A 14,106-nucleotide genomic window follows, 5' to 3' on the forward strand; every position below is an offset into this window, starting at 1 on the left:
CACTAAGAAGTACAACGCCTTATATTAGTTGGGGGAAACCGCAGACTCCAGTTTTCATTAATCCAAGAAGCCTGCTTTCATATAAGGCTAGGGCCACACGGGAAGATTCAGGGAGATTGGTCGCCTGGCGACTAATCGCCGCATCTTTGAGGCGACTAATCTCCCTGAATTGCTTGCTGGTGTCTTGCACCCGCTAGCGCTAAAGTCGGCAATTTTAAGCAACTTTGAAAAACGTGTCGCCGCGTGTGAATAGGCGCAGGCGACTTTAGTGCTAGCGGGTGCAAGATACCAGCAAGCCATTCAGGGAGACTAGACGCGGCGATTAGTCACCAGGTGACTAATCTCCCTGAAATATTCCCGTGTGGCCTAGCCCTAAGAAGTAGATTCAATTGCATGTTCCTGTCCTATTCTCCTATTGCAGTGAGAGTCTAAGGGGCAGATTTATCAAGGGTCAAATTTCGAAGTGAAAAAAAAAACTACTACATTCGACCACCGAATAGGGTAGTCCGACATTCGAAGTCAAAGGATTTTTAAGATTGTACGACAGTACTCTGATCGTACGATCATACAATTTTACAAAAAAATCCTTTGACTTCTCAAAACTTAGCCAAATACTGGCTATAGGAGGTCCCCATAGGGTAACATAGCAATTCGGCAGGTTTAAGGTGGCGAAGTGTAAAAGTCGAGGTCTTTTAAAGAGACAGTACTTCGAATTTGGCCTATTCTATGGTCGATACCCGAAAATTACTTCAAAATTCAAGTTTTTTAATTCGAATATTCACTTGGACCTTTGATAAATCTGCCCCTAGGTGTGCTCATACACAGGTAGATCTAAGACTAATATGGGCCCCTTCAGAATGATTCTGACTGGAACATAGAGAAAATTAAAGCAATGGCACACCTGGATATTAATCGCCAGCAATAAATCTCTGCCTCTGCAGGTAACTAATCTCCTGTAAAAGCTTTCCCACTGATGATAATGTGAATCGCTGGTGGGAAAACCCATGTGTCGCTTCAGTCTTCCAAAATCTCTTGAAGTCTCCTCTTGAGGCAATATTCACATTATTGCCAGTGGGAAAGCTTTTACAGGAGATTAGTCATCTACAGAAGCACAGATTTATCACTTGCGATGAATCTCCTGTTGTGGCATTGTCCTTATAATTGATCATCAGCCTTAAAGTGGCCATACATGAAAAAATATTGTATGAAATGGATTTTCGTACAATATTCAATGTGTATATGGCGGGAGACAAGCCGACAGATATCCGCAGAAGGCTTTGATATTGGTCGGCTCCTCAATCAGCCCAGGCGGAAAATTTTGGTCATCCGTCTTTTAAAGGGGAAGGAAACCTAGTCGGCGCAAATCCCCCACTACCCCTCCCGTTTGTTGTCCACCCTCCCTCCTCCCCCCTGGCCTACCCGTCCCGCTCGGCAAATGCCCCAACCCTTCTGCGCAGGTCAAGCACAGGGAGTTCACCGACGACATCTTCTTCCCCGCGATCTTCTTCCTGCTTTGAACGGCGCATGCGCAGTAGGATCATGTCGCCGGTACGATCTACTGCGCATGCGCGTGACTTTTGCGCATGCGCAGTAGATCCGTACCGGCAACATGATCCTACTGCGCATGCGCCAAAATGCCGTTCACAGCAGGAAGAAGATCGCGTGGAAGAAGATGTCGTCTGTGAACTGCCTGGACTGGACCTGCGCAGAAGGGTAAGTAACAAGTTAGGGGCATTTGCCCAGCGGGACGGGTAGGCCAGGGGGGAGGATGGGCAACAAACGGGAGGGGGGGTGGGGGGTTTGCGCCGACTTGGTTTCCTTCCCCTTTAAACCATGTGAACAAAGGCCACTGTTTGTGCTGAATCGTCAGATACAGGTAAAATTCTATTGCTTCTACCGGTTATCTGACGATTCAGCTCTACATGTGTGTATTGAAACAAAAATTTTTCTTGTAAAGATCTTTTCCAGGAAAGATTGTTATTGCTACATCTATGGCCACCTTTAGGGTTAAACAATCAGATCAGCCCAACATTGTCCCCTCAACACTTGCAAATGAGCAGATCTAATAATGTATGGGCAAGCTTAGTTCTTGAAAACAAACCCTTTGCAATACGTGCCAATGAACGCGGTTTGATGTTAAAGTTTATAAGTGCTTGGTACAGGCACAGTAAGTGTGAAGCTCCTTTAACCACTGCAATGGAAATGTAACACGCACAAAAAGAAAAATGTTCTGCTGCTCTTAAGCAAAGCAAGTACAAACAAACCCTGACTACTTCACTCATGCACGGCTTCTTCCATTTATTAACATGCGCTGTACAATCATGTAAAATTGGTGTAATGGTGGCCATACACTGAGAGATCCGCTCATTTGGTGATGTCGCCAAAAAAAAAAATCTCTCCCCAATATGCCCACGATATCGGGCTGTTGCGATTGTGGGCCCTAGGGGGATCATAACGAAGGGTAAACGGGCGGTCAGATTGTGGGGCCGCATGAACAAACATATGTGATGGGATTTTTAAAAGAACAGTAACACCAAAAAATGAAAGTGTTTTAAATTAATGAAAAGATCATTTAGTGTTGCCCTGCACTGGTAAAACTGATCAGTTTGCTTCAGAAACACTACTATAGTTCATATAAACAAGCTGCTGTGTAGCAATGGCAGAAATTTAAAAACGGCTACATGGCACAGGTTAACTAATGGATAACAGATAACACCATTAGACAGACAGAGCTTATCTGCTAACTGCTGTGTAACCTGAGCCTTTTCTCCTTTGAATGGCTGCCCCATTGCTACACAGCAGCTTATTTATATAAACAATAGTAGTGTTTCTTAAGCAAACACAGCAGTTACCAGTGCAGGGCAACACTGCATTATATTTTCATTACTTTAAAACACTTATTTTTATTTAATGTTCCTTTAACCCTGCCCGAACGTCATCTGCCCGACTTTCGGCCAGATATCGATTGGGGAAACCCGTTGGAGGGCCCAACACACGGCCAATAAGCTGCTGACTGTCTATCGGCAGCTTTTATCGGCCTGTGTATGGCCAGCTTAACCCTACACTGGTTTCTGATGCTATTCCTATGTAGAGGTATGATTAAAGCATGTGTAATGACAGCACATGAGCTATTAGGAACAACTGTAACTCTTACAATGCTGCTGCCACAGACAAGAATCGCACAATACTTTCCGTGGTTTATTTGTAAAAAGAAATAAAAAATCAGATCACAGAAAAATAGAATCAACATTTTTCTTGTAGTTTAAGCGATTGACATCTGTATTTCATGTGTGTCCATGCATGTGCTGCTCTGTGCTTGCTGAAAGCTATTGATTTGGTTGATAAACTTTTGTTGTGATCAACTATTCATTTTCTATGTGTACTGTATATTGTGAGCGGGTTTCTAAGCTCAGTAAGTGACAGAGCATGTGCAGTGAATCGGCAGAAAAGAGGATGAGGAGCTACTGGGGCATCTTTGGAGACACAGATCTTTACTGCTAAAAGGCTGGGGTTGCCTTGGGCTGGTACAGAAGCACAAAACATAAAACATTTCTAGCCAATAAAGTTCTTCTTTAAGACACTCCATCGTCAGTACATTTAATTATAAAAACTATGCATGCAGTTCTTGCAGGAAGGCCTGGACATCTGCATGCAATCCTGGAGGAAAACATTCAAAAGTACGTAAATCTTTTTATTAATTTGAACTGGTTACATTAAACTTAATGGTAATGTATTATGATATCAGCTTTGTACCAGGCAGATCCGGCAAACCAATTTTTGTTTACACAGCTCACATAAAGCAGTTGGACCATGGGTGCCAAAACACGTACAAACTGTAGCTTGGCCAAGCCTAACATACTTGAATTATAGGTCATGGAAGGTCAACGCTGATTCCATTTCTTTACTTAAAGAATTAAACAATCATACATAAGTTTACATAATGACAAGGTTTAAAGTTTACATATTCATGTATAAAATCCAAACTATTTTAAAGAGGTTGTTCACCTTCAAACCCTTTTTTCAGTTCATTTGGTTTCGGGTGGTTCACCAGAAATAAAGACTTGTTTGCTACTTTTCCATGCCATTAACACCCTAAGCTGAATAAATTTGCTTAACAGTCCATCACTGGACTTCTGTTAAAATCTGGCATGTTTATGTAAAACAATAATGCGTTAAAACTCAAAGAAGTTACAAAAAAAAAGACATTTAGAAACAAAGACTTTTTCCAATTACTTTCTATTTTCTATTCGTGACCGTTTTCCGATATTGAAGTTTAAAGTTTAATTTTTCAGCAGCTCTGGGAAGGGGGGGTCACCGACCCTTTTACTGTTCTAAATTGTAACATTTAGTTGATACATTTATCTTTGTCCCTGCTGTGCAGAATCCCTGAGTTTCATTAAAGGAGATATTTTCAGTGCATTATACTCATTTAGAAGAATTGTGCTTAAAAAAGTAGTGTTTCAGGCTGATTTATTAAATATTTCTGTAAAAACCCTAATAATCCCTCCATTCTCTTCCTGCTCCCTGAATTCCCAGGCTGTACAGGGGAGCCGGAGGCTCTCAGCTCACTGCACTGTAGGACAGGAACCAATCAGCAGCTAGCAGGACCTGATAGGGAACTGAAGCATGTCTGTGATTGTGTGACTGCAGGGCTGTGATTGGCTGTCCACTTCCTACTGGGAGAGACCATTAGGACAAGTCCACCCCTCATTTGAAACAGACAGGGACCAGAGAACATATATAGGGAGCTCCAATAAAGGGGCTATTTTTAAAGAGAATAATTTTTAGCACCATGTGAAAGCAACACCATCTATTACTTAATTACCTACAAAATTAGTTTTTTCATTTATCCTAATGTCTCCTTTAAAGGCAGTTGTTAGAATTGATACAATAGTTGCCAATATTCCACAGATACTCCAGAGAAATGTATCAACTAATTGTATCAACTAAATGTAGCAAATGGTAACAGTTCAGATGCTCCTGGAAACCTCTATCACTGAGCTGCCAGACAAACACCACATACACAAACATTAAACTTCAGTTTTGAGAAATGGTAATATCATAAAAGATGGAAAGCAATTGAAAAGCAGTCTTTGTTTATGGTGAACAATCTGAAAACAACAACTGAAAAACTGATTTGGAAGGTGAACAACCCCATTAAGTTAATATCAACTAGAGTCACTGGGAGAAGAACCCTGAGAATTTGACTTTCATTGTTCTTTATTATTGGACTATATTAAGAAATATATATGGATAGTGACCTTCGATACTTTCATTTGCTTGTGAGAAGCCACAGATGCTCTACAACAGCTCGGTAAACACAAAGCATGTCTTTACTACTGTGTATAAGAATGTGTATACAGGTATGGGATCCATTATCTGGAAACTCATTATCCAGAAGACTCCATAGACTCCAATATAATCAAATAATCCAAATTTTTAAAAATGATTTCCCTTTTCTCTGTAATAAAACAGTACCTTGTACTTGATCCCAACTAAGATATAATTAATCCTTATTGGAAGCAGAACCAGCCTATTGGGTTTATTTAATGTTTACATTATATTCTAATAGACTTAAGGTATGAAGATCCAAATTACGGAAAGATCCATTTTCTGGAAAACCCCAGGTCCCGAGCATTCTGGATAACAGGTCCCATACCCTTAATGATCAGGAAAGCACAACTCAAAATTATGGCACACCTGCATGCCTTACCTCATTGCCGAAAATACCCAATGCACCACTTTGACAGTTACTATCAGTACATGCAAAATTAATAGGGATGAAATAGTGATGTGCGGGCCGACCCGATACCCACGGGACCAGGTCGACCTCGGACTGCTCCTCGCGGGCCACCTTCAAATGCCGGCATCCAACTTCCGGTTTTATAGTCGCGGGTTGGCGTGCGTCTATAAAAAGACCCCGGAGCACGGGTGCAGGTGGCGCGGGCTGCAGCAGGGCGGGTTAGGGTCAGGAAAACCCTGACCCGCACATCACTAGGATGCACCTAAATCCAGGATTCGGTTTGTGATTCGGCCGAATCCTTGTGCCTGGCCGATCCAAATCGGAATCCTAATTTGCATATGTAAATTAATGGCAGAAAGGAAACATGATTTTTTGTTAGAAAACAAGGAAGTAAAAAAATTGTATAAAACTTCCTGACCCTGTGCATATGCAAATTAGGATTCGGTTCAGTATTCGGACAAATCTTTCAGGAAGGATTATCGCGAACCCCAAAAAGGATTTGGCGCATCCCTAAAAATTGCCTTGTGTCAAATTATGCAGGTGAAGACTATATATGTTTAATAAGACCAAAAGTCCTGTACAATGACATAACACTACAGAACTACTATTTGGATGCCCTGTAAGCAGACGAATGCCCGATTGATTTCTATTGGAGCAGAGACACGGAGCATGAGCAGTAGGCATCTCTTTGATGTCTTCATAGTAAGAGAGAGAAAAGGGGGCTAAGGGAACGGAGCTTCACACTAGTCAAGGAAGCTGCAGTTCAGCTGCTCGTATCAGAGAACTGTAATAAGACTAAATGGAGGGAGAATGGTACGTTATTCTGGGGGCTGAGCAACTTTATAGGATATTAAAATAAAAGACTTACTTATCCTTTAAAAACAAATGCATTAAAACCACAAAATCAACAAACCATTCTGCCTAATCTTAAAGGGGTGGTTTACCTTTAAGGTAACTATGTTATAGAACGGCTATTTTTAAGCAACTTTTCAATCGGTCTTCATTATTTATTTTTTATAGTTTTATAGTGATTTGCATTTTTCTTCTGAATCTTTGCAGCTTTCAAATGGGCGTCGCTGACTCCCTTCTAAAAAACAAATGCTCTGTAAGGCTACAAATGTATTGTTATTGTTACTGATCCTTCTATTCAGGCCTCTCCTATTCATATCTCAGTCTCTTATTCAAATCAATGCATGGTTGCTAGAGTAATTCGGACCCTAGTTACCAGATGGCCTAAGATGCAAATTTAAGAGCTGCTGAATAAAAAGCTAAATAACTCAAAAACCTTCAGTAAAAAATAATCGTGGTTAAGAATTTAGGAGAGAAGTATAACAGGTAAAGGTCAAGAATTAAAACAGAGGAAGATTAAAGTGGTTGTTCAACTTACAGTATGGTGTTTAAATGGATATTCTGCAATTGGACTGACATTTTGCAATTGTTTTTCATTCTTTATTATTTGTGGTTTTTTAGTTATTCAGCAGCTCTCCAGTTTGCATTTTAAGCAGTCTGGTTGCTAGGGTACAAATTACCCTAGCAACCATGCATTCATTTGAATAAGAGACTGGAACATGAATGGAAGGCCTGAATACAAAGAGGATTACCAAAAAGTAGGCAATAATTATAATACGTGTAGCTTTACAGAGCATTGGTTTTTACATGGGGTCAGTGACCTCCATTTGAAGGCTGGAAAGAAGACAAAAAGAGCAGTTGAAAAGCTGCTTAGAATAGGCAATTTTAAACATAGGTAACATTAACTGAAATTGTAAATGAGTACATCTAGTATAAAATGGTGTTTCAGTCTGGCAGCTCAGTAATTCAGGGGCAGACTGTAAACTGTTAACATTTAGTGGATACATTTATCGCCCGCATGTCTGAGTATTAGCAACTATTGTATCAATTCTAACAGCTGCCTTTAATGAAATTCAGGGATTCTGACAAAGATAAATGTATCAACTAAATGTATCAATTTAGAACAGTTTACAGCAGGGGTCCCCAACCACCGGGCCGCTGAACAATGAACGCGGTGTGCCAAATTTGACGCCAGCCCACCCAAATGGGACGCTGACCCCCTCCTCAAGCCCCACCACTCCCGGCCTCCTGCGAACCCCCCTCCCCGACCCCTGCCGACCCCCCCCCCCTTGTCCTTGGGGAAAAAATTGGCTCTTTTTTGGTCCACAGGCCAAAAAACTTTGGGGACCCCTGGTTTACAGGGTAAGCGAACCCTTCCCGCCCCTCACAAGGAAACTTCGGCTGATTTCGGAAAGCTCCCCCTGTAGCCTCGTGTTCTACTGCCCTTAGAAGGTGAAAAATTAGACTTTACACTTCAATATCAGAAAAGCAGTCACAAATAGAAAATGGAAAGTAATTGGGAAAAGTCTTTATTTCTGGTAAACTATTTGAAACCAACTGAGCTGAAGAAAGGTGAACAACCCCTTTAAAAAGGCTCCAAAGGCAAAAAGGCGTTAATTTGCCTTCAAATAATGTTTTAGAAATTGTCTATTAGTTGCCAAAGACTCTCCATGATGATGGTATCCACCTTTTGCAATATAATCTCATGTCCGCAGCCCAACCTAGCGTTACATGCCTATAGGCACAGTGAGACATTTCTCATATACTCATAGGGCCAGGCTAAAGGTGTAACAAAAAAGAAACACTGAAGAGGCCACCGACTTCCTTAGCGTGTTAACAGACTTCCCATGATCAGACAAAGTATTCAGTGTAAGACTAGAATGTCAAGTTTACAACCTTCCAGCTGCTGCGAGCAGCAAACATACCACTCAACAGCTGGTGGGCCATGAAACCGATATCCCAGATAAAGCATGTATGGGAGGACAAGCATCAATTCAACTTAACTACTTGAGCAATTAGCTAAATTATAGTTGGCATCAGAAGTAAATGTTGTGTGGCTATAACAAAAATAGTAATAGGCTAAATAACCCTCATGCACGGCTTGAGACAACCTGAAAAAACAATTTAAGGGCTGTGTACTGTGAACGATAAAATGCAGCAATTCTTTCAGTTGTGGGGCCTGGCGTATTCTGGATATCGTGTCTTTCCATAATTTGGAGCTTCATACCTTAAAGGGGTTGTTCACCTTTAGAAGCAGAGAGTGATATTCTGAAACAACTTGCAATTGGTTTTCACTTTTTATCATTTGTGTTTTTTGAGTTGTTTAGCTCACTGTACATTTTTATTTCTTATTTCAGTAATCATCCTTCTATTGTATAAAACTGTGGAAATGGTTGGTGCTGCATAAATACTTTAAAATGATGGAGAGAGAGAGAGAGAGAGAGAGAGAGAGAGAGAGAGAGAGAGAGAGAGAGAGAGAGAGAGAGAGAGAGAGAGAGAGAGAGAGAGAGAGAGAGAGAGAGAGAGAGAGAGAGAGAGAGAGAGAGAGAGACAGAGACACATACACACACCCTTTTTCAACATATACAGAATGAGCAGAACTTGTTCATTCTGACCAGTCTTAATTTTAAAAAATCCGCATTTAGTTTTTTATTATAACACAGTAACAGTTGCCTGAGAACTCCTAACATAACAAGTATCAATAAAAAAAAAAAATACAGTAAAATCCAAATTTCTCATTTCCCTGGAATTTACTTTTTTGTTACTGTCTCACTGTCTCTTTCCAAGGTTTTATGTTTTCCACAGAGTTTATGCAGTTTAGACATAGTCTCCTGGAGAACATAAAACCAGGGTTCTACTGTAGCTATGAAGCGGTTCACAGCAAGCTCTCTAGCAGAATTCTACAGTACAAATAACATGCAGATAATTGCAGATACTAACCTGTTATTATTTTGAGCACTATTGAAAAAAAATAAAATTTGTGTGGGGGGGAGGCTTATCAGTGTCTACAGTAGCTCTAGGACAAGGATGTCCAATATAGTTCCCTTTGGCACTACAACTCTTTGACCTAAAGTTAAATTCAGAAAGTGGACAAAATCCAAAGGTTTCATTAAGCAAAATCCTTTTAAATAAACGTAAGGGCTAGGGGAGATAGCTTTATGCAATGTTTATGGCAGCTTGAGCAGCAGGAATCACTAGGGTTGCCACCTTTTCTGGAAAAAAATAATATAATTATCTTTTTTCCCTATTATTAACATTAGGATCAACCATCATTTTTACCAGCCAGGTCAGTAAAATACCGGGCCAAGTGGCAACTCTAGTGATAACTTGCAGATATCCCACAATGCAACTATAACCCTGACTAGCAGGCATATCACTTACACTCATGTAGTGTACTTTGCCCTAAAAGGAAGCCTCAACAGATGTGCATGCCCAACAGCATTTAAAAAAAAAAAAGATATCAAAAGTCAACAAAAGACTCTGTGAACAGAGATTAATACTTGCCACATTTGTAATATAAAAATTTTATTACAGGGCTTTAGCACCACATTGGACAAAACGGGCAGGCTAATTAGAGATTAAGAGGCAATAAAATGACAACAGACACCAGAAAAAATGCACCTTAAAGTAGAAAAAAATCCTAAAAAAAGTATATGGCTAGAAATGTATGTTTCATATAAATTAATTTACTGTCCAAACCCAGCGGTAGGGCATCTTTATGATCCAAGCCTTATAACTAAGGCCACATTGGGCCAAAACAAGCCGGCTGAAATCTACAAGCCAATTTCAGCTCCTCACCACGAGCAGTATCCTCTTCTTTCACATCTGGAAATGTGTTGGCTCTGCCAAAACCACACACTGCGGAATTCGAAGAAGAAAGCAGGACTTTGCATTTTGCATCAAAATCCACACAAGGGTTCCAGACGTGAAAGAAGGGGTTACGTTTACTGTCCTCAGCGAGGAACTGAAAACGACTTTTGGCTTTAACGTTGTAACAGCAACCCCCCTTGTTTTGGATTTTATTTGAGAGTCCATGACACACACATGCTCAGTGTGCTCTGAGCTACTGAGACACAAAGCTAAGGGGTTCCTGCCAACCATCAAGCAGAAAATAAGGTTTAACCATCACATAAACTAGGGGTGCCCAAAAGTTAGATCAGGATCTACCAGTAGACCTTTAGCAGGTAATCAGTAGATCGATCTCAAGACACGGTCAACAAACATCTGGTCTAAATCACCCTCCTATTTCATGCTTTTCATTCAGATATTTATTATGTGAAGGTTACATAAAAAATAGGCTTTTGTTTAATATAGCAATATACATTTTCAGATAAATACGCATTTAAGAAAATATTTTCCATGGAACAGAATGCTAACAATGCTTTTAAGGATGTAGATTATAATGGGACAACATCACTAAAAGTAGACCCTGTATAAGTAAAGAATGGGCTCTCCTGACATAAACTGATGCTAAAGGGCAGATTATTCAATTCTGATGCTAATTGCACTGGTTTTTGGAGCTGTCATGTAATGAGAATTCATTACTAATCAATGGTGTGACAATATAACAGCATTTAAGAAAATATTTTCCATGGAACAGAATGCTAACAATGCTTTTAAGGATGTAGATTATAATGGGACAACATCACTAAAAGTAGAACCTGTATTAGTAAAGAATGGGCTCTCCTGACAAACTGATGCTAAAGGGCGGATTTTTAAATTCTGATGCTAATTGCACTGGCTTTGGAGCTGTCATGTAATGAGAATTCATTACTAATCAATGGTGTAACAATATAAACAGTATATCATGACAGCAGCACAGAGCATGTGCAGTGAATCAGCAGAAAAGAAGATGGGGAGCTACTGGGGCATCTTTGGAGACACAGATCTTCCCTGTTAAACCCTTTCAATTAAAATCTCCTACCCTACATAGACCTGGTCCCTGCTGCCCCCAGACTAGGTGTTTCCCTGGGTAAATGCCCCTAACTCTTTACTTACCCCTTGTTGCAGATTCAGGGCATTGGAGTTCACGGGCGCCATCTTTGCTTCGACAATCTTCGGGAAGAGAGCGGCGTATCAGCGCAAGCGCAGTCTTCTGGTGTTGAACAACTGCATATGTGCCGAAAGCCATGGAATTTGCCAAAGCACTAGAAGACCCAAAGATTACAGAAGAGAAGAAGATGGCACCCGTGAACTCTGATGCCCTGAATCTGCGATGAGGGGTAAAGTATAGAGTTAGGGGCATTTACCCAGGGTAACACCTAAGATGGGGGGGGCAGGGAGGGTATCTATTTAGGGTAGGGGATTTTAATAAAAAGGGATTGGAGAAGGAAAGGCTGTTTGCACTTGGGGATGCCAAATGTTAGGTACACCCAATTGATTGTATTGACTTACCTGAAAACCCAGCCTGGAGCTCCTATCGACAGAAATCTGAACCTGCCCAGGGTTATACCAGTGAGCACCACGGAGCGATCCTCTTCCTGTTTCCTCTTTCTTCACGCAGCTGCGCATGCACAGTAGAACGAAAAGCCGAAGTTTAACTAAAAAGTCGCTATTTCGTTCTACTGCGCATGCGTTTGCCCGGCGAAATATTAAGAAAGAAGAAGATCTCTCCGTGGTGCTCGCTAGAAAAAACCCTGGGCCGGTGCAGTTTTCTGCCAATAGGAGTACTGGCCCAAGGTTTCAGGTAAGTCGATAATCACTTGGGGGGCCTAACATTTGGCATCCCAAAATGCCAACAGCCATTCCTTTTCCTTTAAAGGGATGTGGTTGCCTTGGACTGGCACAGAAGCCCAAAAACATAATGAGCAATATTTCTACCCTACTTCTTGTTCAGCTTTTGGTCATCCTTTAAATCATTTTTTAAGGGCTAGTCCACACAAGGAGATTCGGGAAGATTTTGCCGCCTGGCGACTAATCGCCTCGTCTTTTGAGCGACTATCTCCCCGAACTGCCTCTGCGTTTTTCCCCATAGGCTACAATGCAAAGTCGTCTGCGCTAATGCACACGCGGCGATGCGCTTTCTATAGTCGCCCGAAGTTGCCGCATGTGCATTAGCGCAGGCGACTTTGCATTGTAGCCTATGGGGAAAAATGCCGAGGCAGTTCGGGGAGATAGTCGCTCAAAAGTCGAGGCGATTAGTCGCCAGGCGACAAAATCTCCCCGAATCTCCTCGTGTGGACTAGCCCTTTAAGTCTCTCGGCAACTAGTCATTTTAAAAACCCACAGGCAGAAGCAGAGAAAGCCGGTGATTGTGCAGCAATTGTTGGATGATGGCTCCATCAGAAGCCCTTTAGCACTTCCACTGCTCCACTTCAATCAGCACTTTCACTGCTCAGCCCACTGCCAAGGCTGGAAGTGCCTCTGACTTAAAGCGTCATAAGGGGCTTTGGGTCTGGACTATGCAGAAGAATTAAAACAAATGCAATTGTAAGCAATATACAATACCGCTGGAAATGCATGTCAAAGCTGTCAGTAGATAATTTCCTGCCTCAATTGTTTAGTCTCCCTGCACTGCTGGATCTGACACCTGAAAGAATGTACCAGCAGCAGCAGCGAGTGGATTAGAAGTGGTCTGGGGGAGAGCCAACTTCTGCTTCATGGTTTCAAAAGTAAAAACTAGAGGATGTTGCAGATTTTCCCCACCAATAGATTAGAGAATCAACTTGTGCCTTTAATAATAACCCAAACTGCAGCCCCTCTAGTTGTTGTTGAGCTGTCCATTACCTGAACACCAGAGCGAGGCTGGGAGAGATCAACAAAAACTATGGGGGGGGGGGGGGACAGGTCTGATTTATGGGATTTCCCCTTTCTCAAATGGGCCCTAACCTTCCTGACCAGCCAGGGGCCCCTTCTTCTCTAACTCCAGCCCTGCCCACAGCACACGCGGCCTCTTACGTTCAAAATCGGAGTCATCGTCCTCTTCCTCGTCGTCCTCTTCCTCCTCCCCGTTGGAATCGGTCTGCATGGGTTCTCCGTCAAAGTTGACCACCCGGGTGTGAGGCCGTATTGCGCCGGCCCCTGCGCCATCCTGTAGCTGCTTCTCCTTGAGTCGGGTGAAATACTGTATCGCGAACTCCACCAGATCAGGCGGCTTCTGGCGCAGCACCTCCACCGTATAACCCTGCAGTAAGTCCGTCAGGCCGGGCGGGATCTCGATACTCATAGTCCCCGGGTTGGGGGGGGAAGGAAGCCCCGTTTCGCTTTTATTCACGCCTAACCCTGGATAAGGGGAGTCACCAAGCAGGCCAGAGGGTGCTGTCCCCCCTCTCTATCTCCCGAATGGTTTCTCCGCTCACACAGTCCCCCCTCCCTCCCCCCGACAAACGAGCGGGCGCTGAGGAGTTGACGCGGTTCAGGGTATCACCTCACACAGCCAGAAACCGGCAAGAGCGCAGCGCGCACTGATCCCTAAGAGACGCGAGTAGGCCGGGTGCGCGCGCGCAGCAGGAGGCGGGAAAGACGGGGCAGTGCATTGGCTAATAGGGAGGGACAACTTTCTGACGTCAATGCAT

General features: G+C 42.4%; 1 protein-coding gene across 1 annotated transcript in view; it reads right to left on the reverse strand.

Moving 5' to 3' along the window:
- The window catches only part of prkar2a.S (protein kinase, cAMP-dependent, regulatory subunit type II alpha S homeolog), a 38,968-nt gene extending 24,987 nt beyond the window's left edge, over positions 1 to 13,981 (reverse strand). The window contains exon 1 of the mRNA XM_018261407.2: positions 13,490 to 13,981. Coding sequence (XP_018116896.1) covers positions 13,490 to 13,757 — 268 coding nt within the window. The 5' untranslated portion in view covers positions 13,758 to 13,981. The remainder of the gene's footprint in view (positions 1 to 13,489) is intronic.
- Between the last annotated feature and the right edge of the window lie 125 nt (positions 13,982 to 14,106).

Source organism: Xenopus laevis, chromosome 4S (genome assembly GCF_017654675.1).
Source record: "Xenopus laevis strain J_2021 chromosome 4S, Xenopus_laevis_v10.1, whole genome shotgun sequence".
NCBI classification, from domain to species: domain Eukaryota; kingdom Metazoa; phylum Chordata; class Amphibia; order Anura; family Pipidae; genus Xenopus; species Xenopus laevis.